The 27,728-nt window shown below is 37.9% G+C and overlaps 1 protein-coding gene across 1 annotated transcript; it reads left to right on the top strand.

Moving 5' to 3' along the window:
- The first annotated feature begins 346 nt into the window (after positions 1 to 346).
- Positions 347 to 27,466, top strand: LOC123874798. Its single transcript, XM_045920298.1, has 37 exons — positions 347 to 536; positions 1,905 to 2,118; positions 2,601 to 2,693; positions 3,570 to 3,799; positions 4,072 to 4,279; positions 5,098 to 5,193; positions 5,980 to 6,206; positions 6,741 to 6,957; positions 7,301 to 7,396; positions 7,506 to 7,735; positions 8,170 to 8,386; positions 8,551 to 8,646; positions 8,755 to 8,984; positions 9,418 to 9,634; positions 10,103 to 10,198; positions 10,307 to 10,536; positions 11,205 to 11,424; positions 11,966 to 12,058; positions 12,553 to 12,782; positions 13,485 to 13,695; positions 14,122 to 14,217; positions 14,555 to 14,781; positions 15,674 to 15,890; positions 16,361 to 16,456; positions 16,740 to 16,969; positions 17,505 to 17,718; positions 18,629 to 18,724; positions 19,596 to 19,831; positions 20,353 to 20,566; positions 21,401 to 21,496; positions 21,720 to 21,946; positions 22,499 to 22,703; positions 23,423 to 23,503; positions 23,938 to 24,164; positions 24,645 to 24,867; positions 25,188 to 25,295; positions 26,322 to 27,466. Exons 1-37 carry the CDS (start codon positions 372 to 374, stop codon positions 26,525 to 26,527), a joined length of 6,615 nt encoding a protein of 2,204 aa, XP_045776254.1. The 5' UTR covers positions 347 to 371; the 3' UTR covers positions 26,528 to 27,466.
- Positions 27,467 to 27,728: the final 262 nt, after the last annotated feature.

The raw sequence follows: 27,728 nt of genomic DNA, 5'->3' as shown, positions 1-27,728 counted from the left end.
TCTCAAGATTTTCTGTAAAACCGAATACCAAAGGCACTAGTCTCAGATCAGTTTAAAACTTTTAAAAGATTTGAGGATATCAAAGTGGTTACTTATCTTTATTTATTTTTTGGGGTTCTTAATTTTTAGATTGAACAAAATTATTCCGTTATTAACAAAATCAAAACACTTTTTATTCTATTAAATTTTACAAGTACTTTCGAATCGTCAAATGCATCTTCCACTGGTTCGGAATACCTATCCTACCGAGACTTACTACATAGTTAACTAAGAAGAGGTCTATAAGATTACACTTTTTTTCAGTGACAAGCTTTAAGCTCAGTAGAACTAAGGGTCTAACTGTAGCTGGTGCCGCAGCAATCAATAAAGCTATGGAAACAGTACAAGTTCTGGATCAAAGATATTTCGAGGATAGGGACCAGAGTCGAGAAGGCTGCTTCTATTTCCCTGAACCTCAGCAAGGAACTCCCGTGGTGTTCCCAGGGCAATGCAGCGATTCTGTTGTGCAAGCTGTGCCGAACTTTAACTTTAATAGTGTAAGTGATTTTAGGAAAGAAAGAAAGAAAGAAAGAAAATGCATTAATTTGTTGTTGGTGTCACAGATAAAAACAAAGTATACAAATATACATTTTCATCTGTGACACCACCCCAAATGGGTGTACAGCTCAGCATTATGTCCTGCATCATATGCATTAAATGCAGGACGCTGATTTTCAGCTGTGACCCGGGTGACGCCACAGTCACGACAGTACGTAAATTAAAAAATAATTGAACATAACTTTAACCACATGTGTAATATACGTGTATAGTGTATACACATAAATATATATAATATATATAAATAATGATAATTAATAATACATGTGTATATATACATATATATAAATAAACAGTTATATTCTTATATATTACATAATAGAAATATGTATAATATATGTAATATACATGAATAAATAAGTATGCAGAAAATAGTAATCTAGATAATGGATATTTCAGCCGCAATATTTTCGAACTCAATTTGCTTGAATAATATAAACTTTTTCAATTTGTACACAAAACTAGCTTTGCTCCGAGAATCCCGGATTGGTGGAGGAATATTATTCCAGCAATGGGTTGCGGCGTACTTAAAGCTACCCCTAGGGGTTGTCTACTGAAACAGTTTCCGAGACCGGACCGAGGTGATCCGCAGGCTCAGTATCTAACACTGAATAATAGCCCCCAGCTAACTTGACATTGTTTGGTTCTACATTGCAGCTTCATTGAGTGACATCAAAATATTTTTTCGTAGAAAACCTGCAATGGATTAAAAATAAATGTCAAATGAACTCGGTGGCTATTATTCAACGTTAGACACTGAGTTAGTGAATCAGCAGGTTGGACGGGGGAGCCGCATGAGTAGATATGGGGATTGGGGAGTATCGAAGAATTGACTATTTTTAATTTGGCGCAACAGTCTTGGTAGACTGATCGTGTTTGTCACTTATTTTTTGCTCACTTGACAATCTGTCCCCACTCCTCATCCATACTTGTTATTAGGTTACCTACCTACCAGTCACTTAGAAATTGTATGAAAAAACAGTTATTTAAATTAGACCAATGTCTGCTGTCCCAATTTTTTTTAAATCCATACAATGAAATGATCTTTACAGGAAACTAAGTCGATCGGCATTTAAAAAAAAAACATTGATTTTCATGCTCGACCGAAAAAATTACTATGCCAAAATTTTTTTCCACAAAAAAGACAAAGGTTTCCAAGACAGTTTCCCTATATCTCCTATGTTTTTGGATTTCCCCATACTGTCCCAGTTAAAAAAAACAACACTCTGTGTAGTTTAGCCGAGTATAATAAATCAGACATGATTTTGCCAATACGAGTATATTTAAAAAAACTTTGAATTTTTCAGTTTCAAGGAACATGGAATGAAATTCAGGCGTATCCTAAAGAGCAGCAACCGGGCCAGTGCGTATCACACGCATTTACTGCGACCAATACTGGATACAACCTGATCACCACAGGAGTCATCGACCAGTCCCTTTCCACCGCTAACAACATAGTTACGCGATCACTCAATGACAACAGCGCTCAATTCAACATCACCATCAGAACCCCCAATGGAGGTATGTACCTAATGACGTGTATAATTTTTTTTGTTCCTTTCTCTTTTGCTTCAAAACTAGGGGATCGGGATTTCTGAAAATCCCGTGAGAATTCTTTGATTTCCAGGACAGTTTTATGGGTTTTAATATTATTGCGTTAACCCTAATTCCACCCAATCAGTATATAAATTGAATATTTACGAAATGGTAATCAGTCATTTCAATTCAATATTGTGTGTCAATATTTCCTTTATTCAGTAAAATTTCCCTTGCCATTTTATTATCTTCAATGGATGCTGACTTACAATATTTTTCCACTGGCTAAAATCGCTATGCGACTCAATTTAAAGCGCAATAAAAGAACATTTTTTGTTCACTATGAATATTATAATTGTAACTCAAAATAGCTAAAAAGTGAGTTACGATGTTTCCCTTGCAGGTGTTGATATTATAATTAATGATAATACGAATATCTAATAGATATCTAAACTCATTTTTTCTAGATGTAACTATGCCATACTGGATCCTGAGTACAGACTATACAAACTATGCCTTGGCATACAGTTGTGTGGACCTCAATCCTGATTTCAGAGCGGGTATGTTGATCCATTAAATCGTTTTTACTTTCTATCAGCGTTGTTATCTAGTAAATAAGTGGTTGCAAAGATGTTCCATCTGCGTGGTACTCATGCTTTATTCCACTTCTGTAACTGCTCTAAATTCTGTGGTTCTGTAAGCACGAAGTAAAGCATGTTTTTTTTTATATGAGATAGGTTTGCACTTGACGATGATCTAAAAGCAATGATGAGGTCTAAGTTGGAGCACGCTTGATGCCTATTCGCTTTTGCTTTGAAGGTATTTAAGTTATATTTGACAGGAAACGCGGACGCTGGAGAGACATTTCACACGTTAGCGGTTCGTGGCAGAAATATCATCATCATCTTTATCAACCCAGCGGTACCTACCCTCACTGACTACTAAGGGCATTTCTTTTTTCAGAAGAGAAGCGTTTAAGCCATAATCCGCCCCGCTAGCCAAGTGCAGTGGCCTTTGAGAACATTATGATGAACTCTCTGGCATGCAGGTTTCCTCACGATGTCTTCCTCCACCGTTAAATAAGTGCTATTTAAATTCTTACAACGCACATAACTTTGAAAAATGAGAGGTGCGTGCCCGGAATCGAACACCTCCCGGTTGGACAACTTAACCACTAGGCTGTCACAGCTCATCAGAACATATATATTTTTTTTAAAAGAATATTAGCCATTTTGATCATGACTAACATTCCCCTTTCCCCTCCAACTAAGCGTAAAGCTTGTGCTAGGAGTGGGTACGACAATAGTGCAACGGGTGAGGTTTCGGACCGGCGACCTTTCGGATTTCAGTCCATTCCTATAACCGTTGAGCTATTGAGGCTTATTAGATATATTTATTATTTATTTATATATTTATTAATATAAAATCTCTAACAGTTTACAGTTGGAAACTCAGCAGAACAAAGCAACTGTCGCAGTCATCGGTCACCGCTATCAACAGAATCATAGAATCAGTCAATGTATTGCAAGAAAGATACTTCGAAACAGTCGACCAATCAAGTACAGCTTGCTTTTATCTACCAGAACCACTGCCTGGAGTACCCGTTATATTCCCCGGTCAATGTGATCCAAATATTCAAGTTGTTCAAAACTTTAACGCTGCTGGGGTAAATATTGCAATTTTATTCAATTATCTCTAATGCTTTATGTGAGAAAAATACTGTAATCTTAGGACACATCATCACTTTCCATCAGGTATGATTGTGGTCAAGCGCTGTAGTAAAAAAAAATAGATTTGTCCTGCACCCTGATAGTCATACATCGTCAAGTTTACTGGACGCCGCTTAAAGTCCTGCCGAAACCGCTTAAAGCTGCAAACTTGACAGAAAGTGATACATCATACCGTGCATCAGCAATAATGGAACCCTACTCATTTTAGTATCTTGGACGCTGGCGAAGAATATCAAGCTACCCAGAACCATTTCAAATTGGTAAATGTAACCAGGCCACATACTCACTCAACGCTGCTGGTTTAATCGATGTCTACAACACACAAGTTATCAATAACGAACTGGATTTCATAAACGGCACAGCTGGTTTGGCTTCTAATGACGGCAGTGCTAAACTTTGGGTTACTTTCCCTGTCGGTAAGTTTATCTAGTATTATAAAGTAGAATTTATAATCAACAAGTGTAAATTAAAAATGTATAACACCCTCGACAAGACGTGAAGGTTACAGTAACTAGAAAAGAGCCGATAACTTTCAAACGGATGAACCGATTTTTTTGGATTATAGCTAAGAACACTCTCGATCAAACAAAAAAAAAACTAAATCAAAATCGGTTCATTAGTTTAGGAGCTACGAGGCCACAGACAGATACACAGAAACACACGTCAAGCTTATAACACCCCTCTTTTTGGGTCGGGGGTTAAAAATAAGGAAGCTGGTAGCTCTACGCTTGAGATAAACGGTCTATTATTTTTGACTGGTACAGATGGTCTATTTCACGAAGACCATTCGGCTATGTTTGTGTGAGTGCACACGTAGCTACACATTGTTATAGTGTGTGTGACACTCAGTTTCGACCACGATGTACCTATACGATCACTACTACAATCAAGACTGAGCGGTCATCGTGAAATAGAGCATCACACTAATGTTATAAAGCCGAAAGTTTGTGTGTATGTGTGTGTGTATGTTTGTTACTCCTTCACGCAAAAACTACTCAACGAGTTTGGCTGGGAATGGAGATAGATAATATCCTGAATTAACACATAGGCTACTGGAAAATCAAAGAGTTCCCACGGGATTTCGAAAAACCTAAATCCACGCCGACGAAGTCGCGAGCATCAGCTAGTATTTTATATTTTTAATACTAATTAATGCTTATTTATGACGAGTTGTCACGAATGTGTAGATTGGTTGGTTAGTTAGTTAAAACAGAATATTCAACCATCTTTTTAGCTCCGGAACCTGCATCATATTGGATCTTGGACACGGATTACGATTCATTCGCATTGGTCTACAGTTGCAGAAACTTGCCGAACAATCAACGAGGAGGTAATTTTATTTTTTTTACCCAACTACAAGAAGGTATAATATTTGACAGCTATATTATATTTCTATTTATTGATTTTTCGATTCATCAGTTCCCTCGTAGCGCGTAGTTACCAAACTAATCATTAGCTATTTTGATAAGGTGTCTTTGGCTAGTCTTAACGTTCCGCGCATAATAATAAGTACATAGGTATGTCCGGGGCTACGATTCAATTCACTCGTAGTCACCAAACTATTCATTAGCTATACATATTGATATATTTAAGGTGTCGTTGGCTTCGTCTTAGCATTCCGCGCATCATAATGCGTTATGTTCAGGGCTATGACGTCATGACAAATCCAACGCGGTGGTTATGACGAAAAAATTGAAGTTGAGAAAAATCTATCGAATTTGGTAGATACGTGTGATAACGTGAGATAGGTGATAAGATCTCAGTACAATATTCAAATTTCGAAAATTTTGTATGTTCCTAAAACTTCAATATACCTACCTACGGGATGTTTTTTTGAGACGAAAATAAACTAATAGACGTAGAGGGACCATGACGCTAATTAGAAAATAAAAACTCCATTCAAAGATTACCAAAAAACCTTTATTTCAGATGTTGCGAAGAAAACTAGCTAGGCGTCTTAACAAAATTCATCTGTTTTTACAACATCAATGTATCGATCACCATAACAAAATTACACGATTTTTTTTGAGAATTGAGAATTCTTGATCCGTGTATTAAATTATTAGGACTTTGAAGGTACTGCTTTATAATATTATGATGTATTGATCGGTTGCAGTATCAAGTTGGAAGCTCAGCAGAACACCCCAGCTGACAGCAAGTGCAATTGAAAGGATTAACCAAGTGGTCAACAGGATTGACGTGTTAAACGAGCGCTACTTTGAGGTGGACGACCAGTCTGATCAAGCCTGCTTCTACCTACCACCACCTGGTCCTAACACGCCAATCTTCCGAGGCCAATGTGACCAAACTATACCTGTTGTAGGTAGCTTCAACGCTACAGCAGTAAGTAACATTTTTATCTTCGCGTCTCTTCTCTTTTTCTTGGCATGTTAATAACCCTCACGGTATGGGGTCGTTACCTACCCCTATTCATTAATTAAGTATTTTATTGAAAGCTGACTTGCTGAGATGCTGCCTAACCCACGTGTTCACTAGCAAGTTTTTTTAACCCCCGACCCAAAATAACGGGTGTTATAAGTTTGACGTGTGTACCTGTGTATCTGTCTGTGGCATCGTAGCTCCTAAAGTAATGAACCGATTTTAATTTAATTTTTGTTGTTTGAAAGGTGGCTTGATCGAGAGTGTTCTTAGCTATAAACCAAGAAAATCGGTTCAGCCGTTTGCAAGTTATCAGCTCTTTTCTAGTTACTGTAACCTTCACTTGTCGGGGGTGTTACAATTTTTTAAATTACAATTGTTCTTCGCGTATCACCTCTTTTCATTATTTATTCCCTTGAAAGCGAATTTTCTTTGAAAAAGTTCTCTCTTCAATGCATAGTTACAATATTAATGTGGGTTCGTTTTTTTTATTCGCAGTACTTAGGCCAGTGGTACGACATAGCCTCCTATAACACCGTCTTCCAGGGAGGCACATGCAACAGCGCTTACTATAGCTTAGGCGATGGAGTTGTCGATGTATTCAACACGCAAGTGATCAACCAAAGACTAGATACCATGACCGGAATCGCAGAAGTAGTATCTACAGATGGCAGTGCAAAATTAGACGTTACCTTCCCCATTGTCGGAACAAATAGTGAGTCAAAAAATAACAATAGTACATTGCTGTTTAGGCCGGAAAGTAATTGCCGGTCGAGTAATATTAGAAGAAAGACGCGAAGCCGAAGACTTCCAAAGTGAATTTAAAAAAGGCAAGGCGCCAGCCGAGTCATTTTAAAAGAATCATAGTTTTAAATTATAAATCGTGTAATTAAATGACACCTTACTTATGTTAGCGTATGTTTAAAAAATCTCGTTACCAGTATGAAACTGCCCAGCAATTTCTATTACTGTCCTTTTGCAAATGCTGGCGTCGGCATGCGATAAAATTTTATGAGCATTTCGTATTGTAATCTTCTAAGAATTGTTTTATTTTACAGACAACATAACAACGCCATACTGGGTTCTCGCCACGGACTATCAATCATTTTCCCTCGTGTATACTTGTGTTAATATTGACTCAGAGCATCAACAAGGTAACATATATTATTATTTTTAATCTCAGCACGTCATGGGTGGTAATTTTTACCAGCTATGACCCGGGTACCGTCAAAGGCAAAAACATTGATACAACCTTTTCCACAGTCTGGTCTTGGAAGCTTAGCAGGACAAGGCAGCTAACAAGTGCTGCGGTGGCAGCTATCAATAACGTAGTTGCACGTATACCAGTACTGGATGAGCGATACTATGCAACAAGGGACCACAGCAGTCAAGGATGTTTCTATTACCCGGAACCCGAAGAAGGAAAACCTGTTATATTCCCCGGACAGTGTGATGAAACTATAGCTGTTGTTGGAAGCTTCAACGCTGCTGCAGTAAGTAACATTTTTATCTTTGCGTCTCTTCTCTTTTAACCCCCGACCCAAAAAGAGGGGTGTTATAAGTTTGACGTGTGTCTATCTATGTATCTGTCTGCGGCATCGTAGCTCCTAAAGTAATGAACCGATTTTAATTTAGTTTTTATTGTTTGAAAGGTGGCTTGATCGAGAGTGTTCTTAGTTATAATCCAAGAAAATAGGTTCAGCCGTTTGAAAGTTATCAGCTCTTTTCTAGTTACTGTAACCTTCACTTGTCGGGGGTGTTATAAATTTTTAATTTACACTTGTTCTTCGCGTATTAATATCCCTCACTGTTCAGGGTCGTTACCCCTTTTCATTAATTATTTCATTGAAAGCAAACTTTCTTTGAGGAAGTTCACTCTTCAACGCACAGTTGCAATATTAATGTGGTTTCTTTTTTTTATTCGCAGTACTTGGGCCAGTGGTACGACATAGCCTCCTATAACACCGTCTTCCAGGGAGGCACATGCAACAGCGCTTACTATAGCTTAGGCGATGGAGTTGTCGATGTATTCAATACGCAAGTGATCAACCAAAGACTAGATACCATGACCGGAATCGCAGAAGTAGTATCTACAGATGGCAGTGCAAAATTAGACGTTACCTTCCCCATTGTCGGAACTAATAGTAAGTAAAAAAGAAGAAATAACCATAATAAAAGTCCTTTCTTTGTACAGGGTATTACTACCCTGTTGCTGGCGCGGGCATGCGTATGTACCCGAGTAAGAGGGATAAAATAAATTTATGAGCATTTCGTATTGTAATCTTTTAAGTATTGTTTTATTTTACAGACAACATAACAACGCCATACTGGGTTCTCGCCACGGACTACCAATCATTTTCCCTCGTGTATACTTGTGTTAATATTGACTCAGAGCATCAGCAAGGTAACATTTTATTCATTTTTAATCTCAGCACGTCATGGGTGGTAATTTTTACCAGCTATGACCCGGGTACCGTCAAAGGCAAAAACATTGATATAACCTTTTCCACAGTCTGGTCTTGGAAGCTTAGCAGGACAAGGCAGCTAACAAGTGCTGCGGTGGCAGCTATCAATAACGTAGTTGCACGTATACCAGTACTGGATGAGCGATACTATGCAACAAGGGACCACAGCAGTCAAGGATGTTTCTATTACCCGGAACCCGAAGAAGGAAAACCTGTTATATTCCCCGGACAGTGTGATGAAAGTATAGCTGTTGTTGGAAGCTTCAACGCTGCTGCAGTAAGTAACATTTTTATCTTTGCGTCTCTTCTCTTTTAACCCCCGACCCAAAAAGAGGGGTGTTATAAGTTTGACGTGTGTATCTATGTATCTGTCTGCGGCATCGTAGCTCCTAAACTAATGAACCGATTTTAATTTAGTTTTTGTTGTTTGAAAGGTGGCTTGATCGGGAGTGTTCTTAGTTATTATAATCCAAGAAAATCGGTTCAGCCGTTGAAAGTTATCAGCTCTTTTCTAGTTACTGTAACCTTCACTTATCGGGGGTATTATATTAAATGTTTAATTTACACTTATTCTTCGCGTATTAATATCCCTCACTGTTCAGGGTCGTTACCCCTTTTCATTAATTATTTCATTGAAAGCGAACTTTCTTTGAAGACTCTTCAACGCATAGCTTTGCAATATTAATGTGGTTTCTTCTTTTTATTCGCAGTATTTGGGCCAGTGGTACGACATAGCCTCCTATAACACCGCATTCCAGGAAGGCACATGCAACAGCGCTTACTATAGCTTAGGCGATGGAGTTGTCGATGTATTCAACACGCAAGTGATCAACCAAAGACTAGACACTATGACCGGAATCGCAGAAGTAGTGTCTACAGATGGCAGTGCAAAATTAGACGTTACCTTCCCCATTGTCGGAACTAATAGTAAGTTAAAAAGAAGAAATAACCATAATATAAGTCCTTTCTTTGTCCAGGGTTATTGTCAGCTATTAAGAGGGGTCTCTCCCTCACTCGCTCCATACAAACGTAGTTCGTCTCTCATTCCGTTAAAATATTCGGTTCCAAAGTTACGCGCTCTTAAAAATTAATAAACCTTTGAGCCCATGTAGTTTTAATACTACATATTTTTAGAAAAATCTAAACACCACAGGCACAGATGTTAGTTTCTAGAATATGTCTGCAAAATTTCATGGACTTTTGTTGCTTAATATTCAAATGAAATTGGGACTACAATTGTATGGAGAAAGTGACGGAGAGAGCCCTGTTAAGTATTATTTTCTATTACTACCCTGTTGCTGGCGCGGGCATGCGTATGTACCCGAGTAAGAGGGATAAAATAAATTTATAAAGCATTTCGTATTGTAATCTTCTAATTATTGTTTTATTTTACAGACAACATAACAACGCCATATTGGGTCATCGCCACGGACTACCAATCATTTTCCCTCGTGTATACTTGTGTTAATATTGACGCAGAGAGACAACAAGGTAATCTATATTCCTAATCTCAGCTACAAATATTATGAGCATTGATATACATCAGCTATGACCAGGGTACCGTCAAAGGCAAAAACATTGATATAACCTTTTCCACAGTCTGGTCTTGGAAGCTTAGCAGGACAAGGCAGCTAACAAGTGCTGCGGTGACGGCTATCAATAACGCAGTTGCACGTATACCAGTACTGGATGAGCGATACTATGTGCCAAGGGACCATAGCAATCAAGGATGTTTCTATTACCCGGAACCTGAAGAAGGAAAACCTGTTGTGTTCCCCGGACAGTGTGATTCGTCGATACAAGCTGTGCCCAACTTTAACATGACTGCTGTAAGTGGTACTCTTAATACAAACACAGTGTCAGAATGGCTCGTTGCTATAGCGGTTCATTTGAGTTCCAGACCAAAATAGTTATCAGGTTTTTTGAAAAGAGCAACCGTCGAGTTTCTTGCTGGTTCTTCTCGGTAGGAAAGGCATTCCAAACCAGTGATAGATGCTTTTGACAGTTCAAAAGTACTAGTGACAGTTTAATTGAATAAAAATATTTTGAATTTGAATTTTTTCCTGCTAAATAATTCTCAGCCATGGCCAAAATTCGGTCAGTTGGTTAAAATACTTCCACTTTATCTTTTTTATGTTACCAAAGACCCCTACATATCTATGCCCTAGATATATTTAAAAAAAAAAAAAAGAATATTAGCCATGTTAAATGACTAATATTCCCCTTTCCTCTCCAACTAAGCGTCAGGCTTGTGCTAGGAGTAGGTACGACAATAGTGCAACGGGCGGGGTTTGAACCGTCGACCTTTCGGTTTTCAGTCCACTCCTTTACCGGTTGAGCGATTGAGGCTCTGATATATTTAACTGATTGGATCTTAAAGATATAACGTAATTATGGTTTTGAAGATATCTCTAATACCCGTATCAGGCACTCGAAGTGGCTGCACTTGGTATGATTATTTTTTTCGAATTATAGGTACATTACTTTTACATTTCAGTTCAAAGGGATATGGCATGAAATAGAAGCGTATCCGAAAGACGATCAACCCGGGCAATGTATTAACCATCAATATACTTTGGCAACTTCAGACATTTTGGATCTTGTATCATCTAACGTTGTTAACGAAACCCTAGGACTCACTAATAGCAGAGTTACATTTGCATCGGCACAAGATTCTTCTGGAAGGCTTGTAATAACCCTTACATCTGGAGGATCAAGTGAGTGCAAGTTATAACTCTCCACAATAATATCTACACTGAAGTCATTCTGTTTACATATTTTAAGGCATTTCACATTATTCTACTATAAAATTTAGAGGTACCCTCTTACTTCACTTAGAACATATTATGCTAGTAGGTAAGAGATACGACAGTGATTCTTCGTTGAAGATTTGAACCAATAAGCTTTCAGTTGTTACATTTTCAACCGTCCAACTACTAAACCACTGTATAGATTTAACGAGATTCAATACAAAGGTCATAGCTACACAAAGTACAATGCTACATGTCTCTTTTGGGGCTTTCGCAACGTTTTCTAATGGTTTTTCGATGAAAATTCCGCAAAAAAAAAAAAGAATATGGGCATATAAATACATATAAAAATATAAAATAAGTAATTAAAATATGGGCTGTTGCGACCCGAGTACAACCAGTGTGACAACGCTATTTTAACAATGTCTGCCACTAGAAAATATATTTGTACCACGTTTTAGCAAGGAGACTACGAAACCCATTTTTAACAGAAAATTATTTTTTGCAGCAATAATAATACCATTCTGGATTTTGAGCATAGATTATTCGGATTATGCTCTAGCCTATAGCTGCGTCAACATCAACCCAAATCAACGAGCAGGTTGGTAATATTTTACTTTGTTTTAATGACCCACTGCTGGTCCAACACGTCGCTACGTATTGTGTTGCGACAAAAAACGATTAGAGTCATACATCACACTATAATATTATAAAGGCGAAAGTTTGTTTGTATGTATGTGTGTGTGTGTGTGTATGTTTGTTACTCCTTCACGCAAAAACTACTGGATGGATTTGGCTGAAATTCGGAATGGAGATAGATAATATCCTGGATTAGCACATAGGCTACTTTTTATCCCGGAAAACCAAAGAGTTCCCACGGGATTACAAAAAACCTAAATCCACGTGGACGAAGTCGCGGGCGTCAGCTAGTTTTGTATGAAGACGTGTATGCCACAGTCTGATACTATAGCGCACTGACGCTCATGGTGCACGCCGATTGGACCATCACGCCGCTGATTGCGACATACCAACAAATTTGTTTTTTCACGCCTTAGTCACACACACTCAAACCACTTAAACTTTTTCCCTTTTCAGTTTACAGTTGGAAACTAAGCAGATCAAAGATGCTATCAGCAGCAGGAAATACAGCGATAAACAACAAAATATCAGAGATCGACGTTTTGCAGAGCAAGTATTATGAAAAAATCGACCAGTCTGACAACGCTTGTTTCTATTTACCCGACTTGCCCCCTGGAGCACCGGTTGTGTTTAATGGACAGTGTGATAGGAGTATTGGAGTCGTTCCGAATTTCGACGCTGCCAGGGTAAGTATTTCTTCTTCTCTATTCTTTACCTGAGTTATATTCCTCATTGCTGAGAGTCGTGGTACCTTTCTATTAATCACATATATCTAATGATAGGGATATTCTTGAAACAATAATGAGGTGGGCTTCCAGATTTCTCTGGATACTACCAACTTATATTTAAAAGTTCTGAGCTTTTTGCATAGGTTTTTTTATTCATTCCGTTAGGATTTCTCAAATTCTTTTCTTACCCTACGGTTTACTACCTTTACGGTCTTTACTTTCTGTCTTCAATGGTTTAGGTACCTTATGAGAGTAGTACAGGTAAAATCTCAAGGTTCTGGACCCAGTGGTTTGAGTTGTACTTTGAAATTTTCTTTTGAGACTTCCTTTTTCTACTTCATCAGCGCGGATGTACTTTTTTAAAGATGCCATAGGTATTTCACAAAATCCTTAATACATCTCTAGGGAACTCGAGGAATATGGCCTTGAAATTCCAAATCTCTAGATCCACTGGTTTAGTCTATGCGTTGTATCAGTCGGTCAGCTATTGTACCTACTGTTTTATGTATATAATAATAGTTAGTAATAATATTTAAAACTAGATTAAATTTAACATTATTTATCATCATTTTTTCATCTTTTATGCCACGTACGAGCATAAATCTGGCAGATTTACTATATTACTAAACGTATGAGTCAACTATTCTCTGTGTTTTACAGTATTTGGGTCGTTGGCGCATGATTGAAACCTACCCATCCGATTTCCAAAGCCAACAAGGTAGTTGTCAAGAAGCCAACTACGCGTTGGGTGATGGCGTCGTCGACGTCTTTAACACGCAAGTTATAAACCAGAGTCTTGATACCATAAATGGCACAGCAGTTGTAGCTAGTACCGATGGCAGTGGTATACTTCTTGTGACCTTCCCTGATGGTAAGTGGCTTGTTCTCCAATACATTTTGAACTTACATACAGAGAGGAGCCTAACTCTCATTCCCAAGAGTAGAAATTATCACCAAAGACGATAATAATTAATTTATGGGGGTAGGTAGAGCTTTAGAGAATTACAAATGCAACAAAAAAAATCTGCCAATTTGGTCGAGCCGTTCTTAAGACTGATGATCTCTCATAAAACCGGCAATGATTTTTAGGATTAGATACACGTCTTTATGTACAAAAGGTGAGGTTTGTTTTAAGAGTAGATACGAGTCCGTATTTAGTACAAAGATTTGGGTTTGAACCGTCTACCAATCAGATAAACATTGCCGTCATTTCGGAATGGTACATCTAATTTTTTACTCGATTTAATTTTGTGTTTCTTATGTTAATAAATAATTATTATTTGTTTTGTCCTTTCAGCTCCCGCACCTGTGGAGTACTGGATTTTGGAAACTGATTATGAGTCCTACGCATTGGTATACAGCTGTCAAAACATAAACAGCGAACAGCGTAGAGGTACCTACTCATTCTTCTTTTATTTCTTCTATTCCGATTTAGATTCCGATAGCTCCTTACATGTGGCATTTGAAATACGATTTGGATAGTAAGATCTTGGTCAAATATCTACTATGCATTATTCTAAATCGACTTTTAATGGCTTATTTTTCACATTTTGTTCTAATTGATCAATCGAGAATCCATTTTTCATAGGTACTACCCGCCCGGAAAATCAAAGAGTTCCCATGGGATTTTTAAGAAAACAAAACCCATGCGAAGTCGCGGGTGCTTGCAAAAAATAAAAATAAAAGACCCAGGGAAAGAGAGTTGGCTACTAACGATGTTACTTTTTCAGTGTGGACGTGGAAGCTTAGTCGAACTAGAGAATTGTCGGCGACAGCTAAAGCCGAAATAGACAGAAGAGTCAACGCTATCAACGTACTCAATGAGCGGTTCTATATGAAGATTGAACACTCCGACAACGCCTGCTTCTACTACCCAGTCCCTGATGGCAGACCCGTGGTGTTCAGAGGCCAGTGCGATCAAAGCATACCAGTTGTAGCCAATTTTGATGCTGTAGCGGTAAGTTCTTGTTTTCTTAACAATAAGATATGAAACGCTCTTAGAATATTGGTTTTCCCTTCCACTTTTAAGAAGGTACGGTCGGCTTCAGAATTCGAGTAGCAATTCCACCAAACTACTGCATCGAAAACCTAATCATTAACGAGCTAAACGACTAACGGCCTTTGACTGTTCCTAATTACAAATCAAGAGTGAAAAGGCATCTTCTAAGAAAGTACGCTCCATCTTAGACTACATCATCACTTGCCAGCAGGTCTGATTGCAGCCAAGCGCTAGTCTAAATTAAAGAAACCGATCAAATGCAACTCCAACTGGCACAAGAAGTGCACGAGATATAACCATAGGTACTTTTATTTTATCTGGCGGGAGGCTTCGGCCGTGGCTAGTTACCACCCTAGCGGCAAAGCTGTGCCACCAAGCGATTTAACCTTCCAGTACGATACAATGTAGAAACCAAAGGAAAGGGTTTAATGAAAATAGCCATACCTCTTCCAGGTTAGCCCGCTTCTATCTTATACTGTATCATCACTTACCACCAGGTGAGATTGCAGTCAAAGGCTAACTTGTATCTGAATTTTAATAAAAAATTATTACCGAGCATAGGTCTCTCTTCAGAATGAGAAGGGTATAGGATATAATCTACCACGCTGGCCCAGTGCAGATTGGCAGACTTCACACACCATTAAGAACATTATAGAGAGCTCTCAGGCGTACAGGTTTCCTTCTGTTTGCCTTCACTATTAAAGCAAGTGATATTCAATGGCTTAAAACGCACATAGCTTCAAAAAGTTAGAGGTGCGTGACCGGGATCGAACCCCCGACCTCCCCAATAGAAGTCCGAAACCTTAACTGCTAGACTATTACTGATTACTCTATGTATCTCTTTTCATAGTACATGAATACTTGGTACGACATCGAAGGCTATCCAGTCCAATTCCAAGATGGTACCTGCCCGACTGCCACGTACACTCTCGGGGAAACAGGCGTGGATGTCTTCAACACGCAAGTCGTTGCTCAAGAGCTTGACACTATTCGAGGGTCTGCTGTAGTGGCCTCTGACGATGGATCAGCTAAATTGACTGTTACTTTCCCTGTTGCTGGAACCAATCGTAAGTGCTTTTCCACTTCTCAAGCTCGTAAAATTTTTTTTTATGCCGAGTGTAGGCGGACCAAAACTGCTTTTCTGGGCATAAGTGTTGTATGGAAATTTCTGTAGTGCCGGAGGCTAACCTCTTACGCTCCTGTGTTCTCCTAGTACTTTAATTCATGTAAGCTAGTTGCTGTCACGTCAAAAGGTCTGTGACCTTGAACTTGCGCAGTGGATGATTTATATCGCTAGAGCCTACGTACTGATCAGAAGAAGTGAAGTAAGCACCGTTAAGCAAGTGATATTTAATTGCTGAAAACGCACGTAACTCCAAAAAGTTTGAGATGCATGACCGGGTTCAAACCCTGGACCTCCAAATAGAAGGCCGACGTCTTATCCACCACGCCTTAACTCCTTAATTAATTAATTTATATAAATAGATATCCTTTATATAAGTAGATATCCTTACAATATTTTTTTATTTCATTTCAGTTACGATCGATACACCATATTGGGTCTTAGCCACTGATTATAAAAACTACTCTTTAGTCTACACTTGCGTCGATATTGATTCTGAACACCGTAGAGGTAAGAATTTTCCTTTGATTTGATGAAATAATATTTATACACTTTCTTAGCATACAAAGTCTGACAAAATCCAAGGTAAGCATGCTAAAAGAAATGCAGAAGAACACTCAAAATCTCCAAAAAATTTGGTTCCTGATCGTAACGATTTCTGATTTCTCGTAACGTAGGTATATGGCCACCTTAAAAAGGACTGTAATAAGCTGCAATAAGTCTTCAATTCATTTCAAAGAAATTCCAGCTAGTCTAACATTAATATTTTTACTAAGGTACCAAAAATTTACAGTTGCCAGCTGGAAGCTAAGCAGAAATAAGACGCTCTCTGCAGAATCAAGAACAGCAATCGATAGGGTCATAGCAACCATTCCAGTTCTCAGAGAAGAGTACTATAATGTTAGAGGTCATACGGAAGAGGATTGTTTCTATTATCCTGACAACGAAGGAGGACCAATTATACAGGATGGACGGTGTGACATAAGTGAAATAAAAATCGTTGAACAGTTCAATGTAACTTCGGTAAGTTAAAATATAAGTAAATTAAGATCTTAACTGCCCCCGAAGACTAAAAAATTTCGTCCACACAAAAAAAAAATCTCCCCAACCATATTATTTCGGCCATGGCGGACAATCCCTAAAGAGATTAACCTCTGCGCGGAAGATTTATTATAGTGCGCCAATATATGCGCAAACACAGATTCACTCTCAGCCTGATGGAATGGAAATCCGACACGACTGGAGAGAGATTAGGCGCAGGGCAGGCTCTACGAGGCACGGAGGTGAGGCACCGAAAACTTCCTAAGTCTGGGCTAGCACTTATAATTTCTTCATAGAAATCCCTATACCTCTCCAATGTCTTTTAGAGCAATGTTTACCTGAACCCAGCTGTAGATAGTTTAGATCATAAACTACATTATCTATTCTACCGTCCAAATCTAAAAAAATAACGCTAAGCAGTATTAATATAGTGGAGACTTGGTGGAGATCATAGAAATATATTTAATAGGTATATTTTTCTCGAAATAATAAGCGATTTAAAAAAATCTTTTTATAGTTTGCAGGATCTTGGTACGAAATCTCGCGTTTCCCTTCAGAAATCCAAGAGGGCGAATGTGTCTCTAACGAACTTAGCGTCCAGAATCAAGATATAAGAATGCGTAAAAGCATTGTATCTGATGAGAGAAATAGAACTTTTACTGGGCCTGTCACGTTGAATGCTGATGGAAGAGGAATTATGAAGGTCACACTTACTGATCCTGTTGGTGGAGGTAACCTCAAAACTTTGCCTTTTTTTTATTTTTATTCACTATAGGTAAGCGCTTGACCACAATCACACCTGATGGAAAGTGATGATGTGGTCTAAGATGGGACACGTTTACCTAGAAGGTGCCTATTCACTCTTGTTTTAAAGATACCCGGATTGTAATTGTAATAGGTAGGTAGGTTGCCTACTTGTTTTTATTCATTTTTTGTTAGGTGGGTATACAGAAATCTCTGAACTACGTAAAGTGAACAAATCAGGCTGTCCTAGGTCAGTAGATATTAACGAAAAAATTGGCCAAGTGGTTGGTAACATAGAAGAAATAACACTTTATTTTCGTTTTCATGGCGGTCATTCTGAAATTATTATTATTTGTTATTATAGCGGCAGTAGAAATACACCTTCTGTGCAAATTTCAACTCTCTACCCTACAATCAAGAGATACAGGCTACAGCCCGCTGTAATTTGTGGAACTCCCACAGCAAACTTATTAAGAGGGGTCTCTCTGTCACTTGCTCCATACAAACGTAGTTCGTCCCTCATTTGAATACTAACCAACCATACTCAATGGAATTTTGTAGAAACGTTCCGGGAACTAATGTCTATGTGGTTTTGCAGATTTCCGTTAAAATATTCGGTTTCAAAGTTACGCGGTCTTAAAAATTCACATACAAATCTTTGAGCTCCTGTAATATTAAATCTACATATTTTTAGAAAACACCACAGGCACAGATATTAGTTTCTAGAATATGTCTGCAAAATTAAAATCCTTACATCCGTCTGGGGAAATAGTATAACCTTGTCGAGTGTTGCATACTTATTTTTAATTGACTAGGTAGTAAGCAAGGAACACAATATTCACTCTAGTGACTTGTACAAAACTTGTAGGTACTTATAAAAAAACATGATTCTTGCAGGAATCTTCGAAATGGAATTCCATGTATTAGCTGTTGAGTACAACGACTTTGCGCTGTTATACGGTTGTAGAGACGTCGACGATTCACGTAGACAAAGTAAGTGCATCAATAATATTATATTTCGTATCTTTTTTTTTTTATTGAAAATATTACAATAAAACTTAAAGCTAGCCTTATCTAATTACTATACAAATCATGCCCGCGTGGAATGGTGCCAAGAATACTGGCTGTATTTCCGCGTTATAAATGCAGCCAGTATTTCCAACGCGTATCAGTTTAATTTCGTATTCTTTACAGTTTAATTTCGTATCTTAACATTTTTATATCTTTCTATTATTTTATTGCTGGTAAATTGTATGTAATATTTCATGGTTGATTTACTTTTTACCCTTGAATAAAACTTTTGCAATTCCACCCTCGCACTCTATTTTCTTTGCTTTTGCGTCTAGTGTTATGAAAATTTTACACAGGTTCTACAAAGTATTCCATAAGACTCCGTATATAAACTTTTTGCAGGTAAAATCTTACCGAATACGTACGTACGAATACGTTTATTTTATTCCGTTACAAGCTAGCCCTTGATTGTGATCTTACCTGATGGTAAATGATGATGCCGTCTTATATGGAATCAGGCTAAACTGTAACGGGTAAGGCTATCTGCAGAATAAAATTTAAAAAAGTAAAAGAACTAAAAAAAAAATTTAAAAAAAAATATATAAATTATCATAAGTATGAAACTGTCCAGCAATTGCCATTACAGTCCTCTTGAAAATGCGGCCAGTAAAGACCCGATTACAACAGTCCTCTACAATGAAATCCTTTCTTTTGTAAAGTAGCATTTTACGACCACTTGGAGGTAGGTAAATGTTTTATACTCAGTGCATGGGCCACTACGTATTCGGTAAGATCTATCATGCAAAAAAAAAATATGGTAACGCCATATTAAAATCCATTTCAATAATTCCAGTCTACAGTTGGAAACTCAGCCGATCACAGACAGGGTTGTCCCAGACAGCAGTCACGACGATAAACCAAATCGTGAGAGATACTAGACCGCTCTTTGCACGTTACTTCGAAAACACAGACCAAACCGTCGTCGGTTGCTTCCACTACCCTCGCTTCGATGAATTGCCCCCAACTATTGAACTGCTAGGACCTTGTGATACAAGAATTCGTGCTAAAGCCAACTTTGACGTGGCAGCTGTAAGTGATTTTTTTTTTCTTGTAATTATTACAGACAAATCTGTATTGCAACATGCCCACGCTATTAAACATGCAGGAAATGCTAGCAACCAAGCAGTCATCATGCATCACCACCACCAATTTTTTTTGGTTGCTCATTTCATAGAATATTCTCATTCATAATAGGTAACGTAGTTGCCTGGCAAAGATCGCTTCAAAGCGATAAGGCTGTCAATTGTAATCCATCTTTTAATATGGATGTGTCCAACTAGTCAAATTAGTAACTTTTTATCAAACGTTAAAACACGCGCTTAGAATGCGAGCTTCTATAAAATACTGGATTGCGACATCACAATGATTTCACGTCGTATTTTAGTTTAATCGATACTTTAAAATAGTTATTACACTGAAACCTAACAAAGGGCGTGGATTTTACGTATTTCGGAATACCCTCTATTTAATAATCACTGAGAAATAATTTATTTTTGGCATAGGAACATCCCTATATGTCTGTATGTCTTCAACCTTCTTAACTTTTTCAGTATCTCGGAAAATGGTACGAAATGGCCAGCTATCCTCAAGCCTTCCAATTCGGAGAGTGCGCTCGCGCTCAGTACAGCCTTGGTGACAACGCCGTAAATGTGATCAACACACAAGTCATCAACAAGACACTCGACGTACGAACGGCGACCGCTGTCGTTGCTTCTACCGATGGCAGTGGATTGTTGGAAGTCACCTTCAACTTCCCGGATGGAGGTTGGTATTTTTCTTTAAGTACCTCTAGGATTTAGAAACACGTAGAATCAGTATAATTTATGTAAGTGCAGATCAGGATAGGACTCCAGCATATAAAACCACATGGTTTAAGCTGGAGTCAAGGATTTTAAGATTTGAAAATTTTCTTTTGTTGGAAGTCACCTTCAACTTCCCAGATGGAGGTTGATATTTTTCTTTCTTAAATCATCATCATCTTCCTCTGTCAGGTCTCCTCTCAGAACGAGAAGGGCTTAGGTCATAGTCCACCACGGTAGCCAAATGTAGATTGGTAGAATTTGCACACCTTCATTATGGAGAAAGGGTCCAGTTTAATTCTAGTATCGACTAATTTGTGAGAATAGTCGATACTAGAATTAATTTCTTAAACTGGACACTTTCAAGTAAAGATTTACTTGTCTTGGCGGGGGCACTGCCGTACCCCCTGATACAAACCTGTGAGGATGATACTGCCATTGTCGCAATTAAAATACCATAAGCCTACGTTGTCGTATTAGTTTACAAATTGCGAAAAACCTATTAAATTTGAATTTCGCAGGCAGGCCTCTCTCATGCCCCTTAATTACGTGACTTACTAATAGATATTATATAATTAACTACGTCGGTAAGTATAGGATTTAGAAACACGTAGAATCAGTATAATTTATGTAAGTGCAGATCAGGATAGGACTCCAGCATATAAACCCACGTGGTTTAAGCTGGAGCCAAGGATTTTAAGATTTGAAAATTTTCTTTTGTTACTTTGGATAAATGAATAAATAACTGGATTGTAAGTTTTAATGATTTTGATGCACAGACTCTATCTTTTTCTTTCAGTGCCCAACATTGTCAATTATTACGTGCTCGAAACCGACTACACCAACTTTGCTCTAGTCTACAGCTGCAGTAACACGTCGGATGGTAACAGACGAGGTAAGCTCAATAGTTTTAACAGGTATCTGCATTATTCTGTAAATAATTACAACTTTTTCAAATTTCCAACCATTCATTAGTCTGTAGGCGTCCACTGCTGTCACCATCGTAATTTTTGGCTATGGAAAACTATTTCACAGCAGAAACTGATCACGACTTTTAAGTTTTCACCAATCGCTCAAATCGCCTAAAGAAGATTTCATTTCAAATATCGAACTTTCAGTCACCAGCTGGAAATTGAGCCGTCGGACAACCCTTTCCCCCGAAGCAGTACCAATTATCGACAGAATTATAAATGAAACCCAGGGTCTTGACCAAGAATACTATCAACCCACAAGCCAGACAGAAGAAGATTGTTTCTATATACCTGAAGTGGATAAGAACGAGGCTCCACGGTTCAGAGGACAGTGTGGAGCGGTTACTGGCGTACAAGGATTCGATATTCAGAAAGTAAGATACCTATACAACGAGTCACGCTTTTTTTTACCGATTACAAACTTAAGTAAGCCCTTGCCTGCAATCTTCCCTGGTAGTAAAGTGATGATGCAGTCTAAGATGAAGCAGGCAAACTTGGTGGTAGTATGGCAATTTTATTTAATTTTTATCTAAGCCCATACCTACCCCTTAATAATTTCTACGTGGCATTGTACTGGAACGCTTAATCGCTTGGCGAAACGCCTTTGCCTCTGAAACTAAAAAGCTAAACTGAAAAGGTCAACTATGAATATAAAACATGCATTTTTGTATTCAAGTAAGGGTTAAAAGCAAAAAAAAAAATTATTACAAAAATATATCTTAGCGCTAAAAAAAAATGTTTTTAGCCTTTCACCTAATAGCCTTATCTGGTGCCAAAAGGGCTGACTCATTTTTAGCGTAAAGAATCAGGCTGGCTGTCCAGCGTAAAAATGGAGCCAATATTCTTGGCACCATTTCAAGCGGGCAATACGGAAAGCTCTTAGAAAAATCAAAACGTAAAAATAAATTGGGGAATTTGAATTTCAGTACCTCGGCTGGTGGCATGAGATCGAGAGCTATCCCACAGGCAATGACAGAGGAACGTGTATTAGCTCCGAGTACATACAAATATATAATGAGTACCATGTAGTGGATACTAATGTCTTCAACAATGTCGCTCAAGTAAATGCCAGTGTCGTCACTGTTACCAATGACGGGAGAATCAGGAAGATTAGCAATGGAGTCATTGTTGGTAAGTTGTTCCCTTATTAATTACTCACGAGTGTTCAAAGTAATATAATATTATGAAATTATCAATACACAGTCAATATGAGCGTTCAATGATGTTGCTAAAGTATTATAATCTGTCAACGTCACTTCTACAAAACAATACTTCTACGAATGGGGAAATTGTTGGTAGGTAAGTGTTACTATTCAAGGTGTAATTAGAACACTAGCAAAAACAGTAGATAGTACATCTAGTGCTGATTACTACGAGTAATAAGATACCACAGAAAAGGCGAAAAAAACCCTGTATTTTAAAAGTTAAATAAAACATCTAACTGGTGCTAGAAGCCAGTGAACGTTGCGTAGATAGGTGCCGCGGTGGCAATACTGTGTCGTAGCTGGAACATTGACCTCGAGTTTTGGACGCTATACAATATACATTGTGGGTTTGAAAAAAATACTAAATCACTAAAACTACAAAGCATACCTATAGCAAATGGTTATTGGGATTGGATTATATCTTGGTTGCATAAGTTGCTAAGATTTCGCTAGTTCGTTCTAATCTATAGTTCTAATTAAACCTTGTATAATACCAGAGTGAAGAAAGTATCACAGACACTGATATAACATATCGCAATACTTCCAGTCCAAAAGGAAAAAGGAAAGGAAAAGGAAATACCATTGCAACTAAATTCGCAATAATCATGGTCTTTGAGCCTTATTTTTTGTATCATTTTGTTTCAGATACTTGGGTAGTGGCAACGGATTATGAAACCTATTCTCTTCTTTACTCTTGTGAGAATATTGACAGCCAATACATGCGCAGTAAGTACATATTTACTTTTCATTTAACCCAGATTTAACCCAAATAAAATCTGATGTACTGTATGACATATTTTTGTGCCAGAAAAATTCAGCACTACTTATTATAAAAATCGTCATAGGTACCGTCATACTTTCTTATGGACAGCTAAACGCAAAGCCATGCAACATTGTCATTCAATTCATTTTTACCCCCGACCCTAAAAGAGGGGTGTTATAAGTTAGACGTGTGTATCTGTGGGCATAGTAGCTCCTAAACTAATAACCGATTTTAATTTAGTTTTTTTGTTGTTTGAAAGGTGGCTTGATCGAGAGTGTTCTTAACCATAATCCAAGAAAATCGGTTCAGCCGTTTGAAAGTTGTCAGCTCTTTTCTAGTTACTGTAACCTTGTCTTGGGGGGGGGTGTTATAAATTGTTAATTTACACTTGTTACAGTATGGAGTGCCAAACACAGTAAATCTCGTCAGTTAACGGCGGCCGCGCAAGAAGCGATGGCGCGGTACATCGAATCCACCAAAACTTTAGAACAACAGTTCTATCATATTGTGGACCAAAGCGATAATGCCTGCTTCCACTATCCCGAACAAAGTGGAGCCCAGATCATAATACCCGGGCAGTGTGATCTGAATATACCTGTGGTCCAGAGTTTTGATGTGCCTAAGGTATAACTTATACACTAACTATACTTTTCTTTGTATAAAAATAAGACTCTCAATTACATATTTGTCCCAATACTGTGGAAACCCAGTGGCCTTGCATTCTTGATGACATCAATACTTATGGTAGATAATTATTCTTATTCAAAGTATTATATTCTCATTCAGTCTTCTTATTCAAAGTACTATTAATTAGTATTCTGTGCTTTAACATAGGATTATTATTATTTTATACAATGTATCTGCCGATACAATATATCCTTCAGGTATAATGTAGAAAACCATTTTGCTTCGTAAAAATAGCCAAATAAAATATAAATTCCAATACCAAAATTTTTGAAAAGAGAAAGTAAAACAGGAAAATTGCCAGGGTTGCCTGCGCGTCAGCGTCATGTTGTCGTTATAAAAATATATTATAAGTTTGAAGTCTATTGTTGCTGTAGTGAAATTAAGGCTGTGCCTTCACATTTTCCTTTCATTTTACAGTATGGAGGAACATGGTACCAAATAGAACGCTACCCACAAATACATGAAAATGGAACCTGCGTAGGCGCAAGATACACTTTAAACGAGAACACTGGCGTAGTCACTGTCCTCAACTGGCAACTAGTAGGCGATGTACTGGATAGAGTGGAAGGAACTGCCACTGTGAACTCCACTGATGGTAGCGCTAAACTGATGGTTAGGCTGCCGATACGCTTTACAGAGGGTAAGTGAATTTTTTTACTAACTTCAAAGTTTTATCTTCAAATTTCTTTCTAGAGTTGTGCATTTGATCCTTAATGAAGTATTCCAAATGACGGAATTAGAGATTAGATAGTAATGTACTTAAAGAAAAAAAATTGATTACCTATTGAAATTCCTGGAATGAATTCCTGAAAGGTCGTTCACGTAAGAAACAGATCGTCGGGCTTTGTATCTTTGACTGTACTTGCGCAGAAGGCTGCCCAATTTTGTTAATCATAATCAATATTGCGCTGAATCTTATCAAAAAGAGGTTCTGAATTTTGTTCCTTTTTAAACTTCCAGAAGCGGAACCCACTATGGTAGAGATGGAGTTGTACGTCCTCACGACAGATTACACGTCATACTCACTAGCCTACAGCTGTGTCAACGTCGGCCCATTTAGACGAGCTGGTACGTACTGACATAAACATCTTTGACTTTGCTTAGACTTAAGTTTCAGTTAAAACGAGACAGATTTATGCCAGCGGTATAACGCTGTCTCGTTTTAACTGTGTCTTGAGTCAAAGTGCGCTTTATAGATCTCAGGCTCAGTAATATGGTCCTGTTGGTACCCTTTGGCTACAGAACTCTAAAAAGTAATTTTGTACTAATAATAATAACCAAAACTCAAAACTAAAAACCTACTTGGCAGTCTCAGTGGCTCTGAAGTAGAGAGGTCGTCGGGAGCGTCCATTTATGAAATGACGTGGCGACGACCGCTGCGGTCGGACAAGCTCCCATACAAAGCGAGCATTGTGCCGGTTGATAAAAAGTTGCTGATTTAACTGGTAGTCATCATCCCTACCTTCAATTCATGAGCGAATAAGCATCTTCTAGGCTGATCACCACTTACCAGGAAGTCTGATTGCAGCCAAGCGCTAGTCTGGAATCCTAACATCCATCGGTTTATCGAACTATGTGCCTATATTTATTTTTTTACAAAAATCTATTTTGTTAGTTATACATTCTTGTCTTTCATGTCTTGGTGTACAATAAAGAATGTTTTACTTACTTTTACTTTACTTATTTAAGTTTTTGACGTGACAACGTCTTATATTTCGATAGAGCCGGCTGCACGCACGAAAATAGAATAGAATAGAATAGAATAGAATAGATTTTTATTCAAGTAAACTTTAACAAGTGCTTTTGAATCGTCAAATAATTTACCACTGGTTCGGAATGCCGTTCCTACCGAGAAGAACCAGCAAGAAACTCGGCGGTTGCTCTTTTCAATTGTTCAATTTACATAATATTCATAATATTATGTAAAAACATGACTCATGCGGCGTTACCTCGCTCTGAGGCGTTCCATGTAAGGCTTGAAGTGCAAGCGAGAGCGCGGAACGAGTGACAAAGAAGCACAATCGGCCTTTGTTGTCACGTTCAACTATCGTCAGTAAACCGACTTTACAGAAAACCAATTTTTTTTTTCTACAGTTGGAGCATGGAAGCTAAGTCGCACCCGGTCATTGACCGCCGAATCTACGACCGCCATCAACACGTACATGGCCACCAGGCAAGAACTGCACCAACCCTTCTTCATCCCGGTCGAACAGAATGACGACTGCCCCGATTCAGCAATACTAGTTAAAAGCAGTATTATTATCATGTTAATCTGCAGTATTCTACATTATGTATTATAATTTATAGTTAAATAAATAAAGGCGGCTAATACTTAAGGTGCAAACACATTACTGTGTTGTTGGGTGTCGCAATGCAACAGAACACGGCTGGAGTTATGAATTTTATAATGCCAAATTTGCGCCAATAAACAAATTGTGGTACTGAATCAACAAAACTTGTAAAAAACGTCTCGAAAATTAACTAGTATTGTCATTATATCAGACATATTTTGTCTCTCTTGTAATTTACTGAAAATAGAATCAAGTGGGTACTGTCACATGTTTTTAATGTAAACAAAAAATGACAAAAATGCATAGATACTAAGAACATGCTATATTTTAGACCTTGGTGAAAACGTGGTGAAGACGTGCAAATCATTCTGTCGCCTCGTTACCCAGATAGCGCGATCCGACTGATCGATCGTCACGTTATTAAGTAATTGATGTAATGCAACATACAATAACACAGTCAATGTGTTTGCGTCATCGCGTTCAGCTATGATCGGTGTATGCCCGACTACAACTCGGTCAAGCTAAGTTCCGAGTCGTGCACATCGCCCGCACTGTGAGAGCGGCTGATTCGTTAATTTATAATATTTTTATAAGAATAATCTTCTAAATATTTATTAAAGTTACCTACTCTTTTTTTATAAATAAGAGCTAAAAGAGGATAAAAAAGTTTTTTAATTTTTTTTAACGCCAAAGAATGGTTGGTAATAATCACCTATTGTGGGCCATTAGAAGCTATTCATAGAATTTATGGGGAAAAAGATTGAAATTCGCAGCCTTTGTGGCCAAAACTTCAAGCGTCTACTCACACTCATCACAATTTGTAGTGTGTGTGTGTGGACGTGGTAGGTACCTAGGTATATAAATCCTATCTTCAATACCTTTAAGTACCTATATAAAATCTATTATCACAGATTTATTGGGTGTATATTAAACTGTAAACTTTTTCTGTGATTGAATAAATATTTTAAGTAGATAGGTAGGTACCTACTTAAATACGTAATGAATTGAAAAGAACATTAATTTATTAATAAAACTATTTGAAATAAACATATGACTTGATTTATTTTTTAAATTATTTAACCCTCTTTGATCTCAAAAAAAAAAACCTGTGCAAATTGCAATGTTACTGGAGTCTGGATTTATGGAATCTACTTCTCCATGTAAAACTTATGGATAGGTAGGTGCCTTTGTTTTTGTTTTGAAATGTGAT

Source organism: Maniola jurtina, chromosome 19, assembly GCF_905333055.1.
Source record: "Maniola jurtina chromosome 19, ilManJurt1.1, whole genome shotgun sequence".
In the NCBI taxonomy this organism is placed as follows: Eukaryota; Metazoa; Arthropoda; class Insecta; order Lepidoptera; family Nymphalidae; genus Maniola; species Maniola jurtina.
This window is presented reverse-complemented; position numbering and strand designations above follow the sequence as displayed.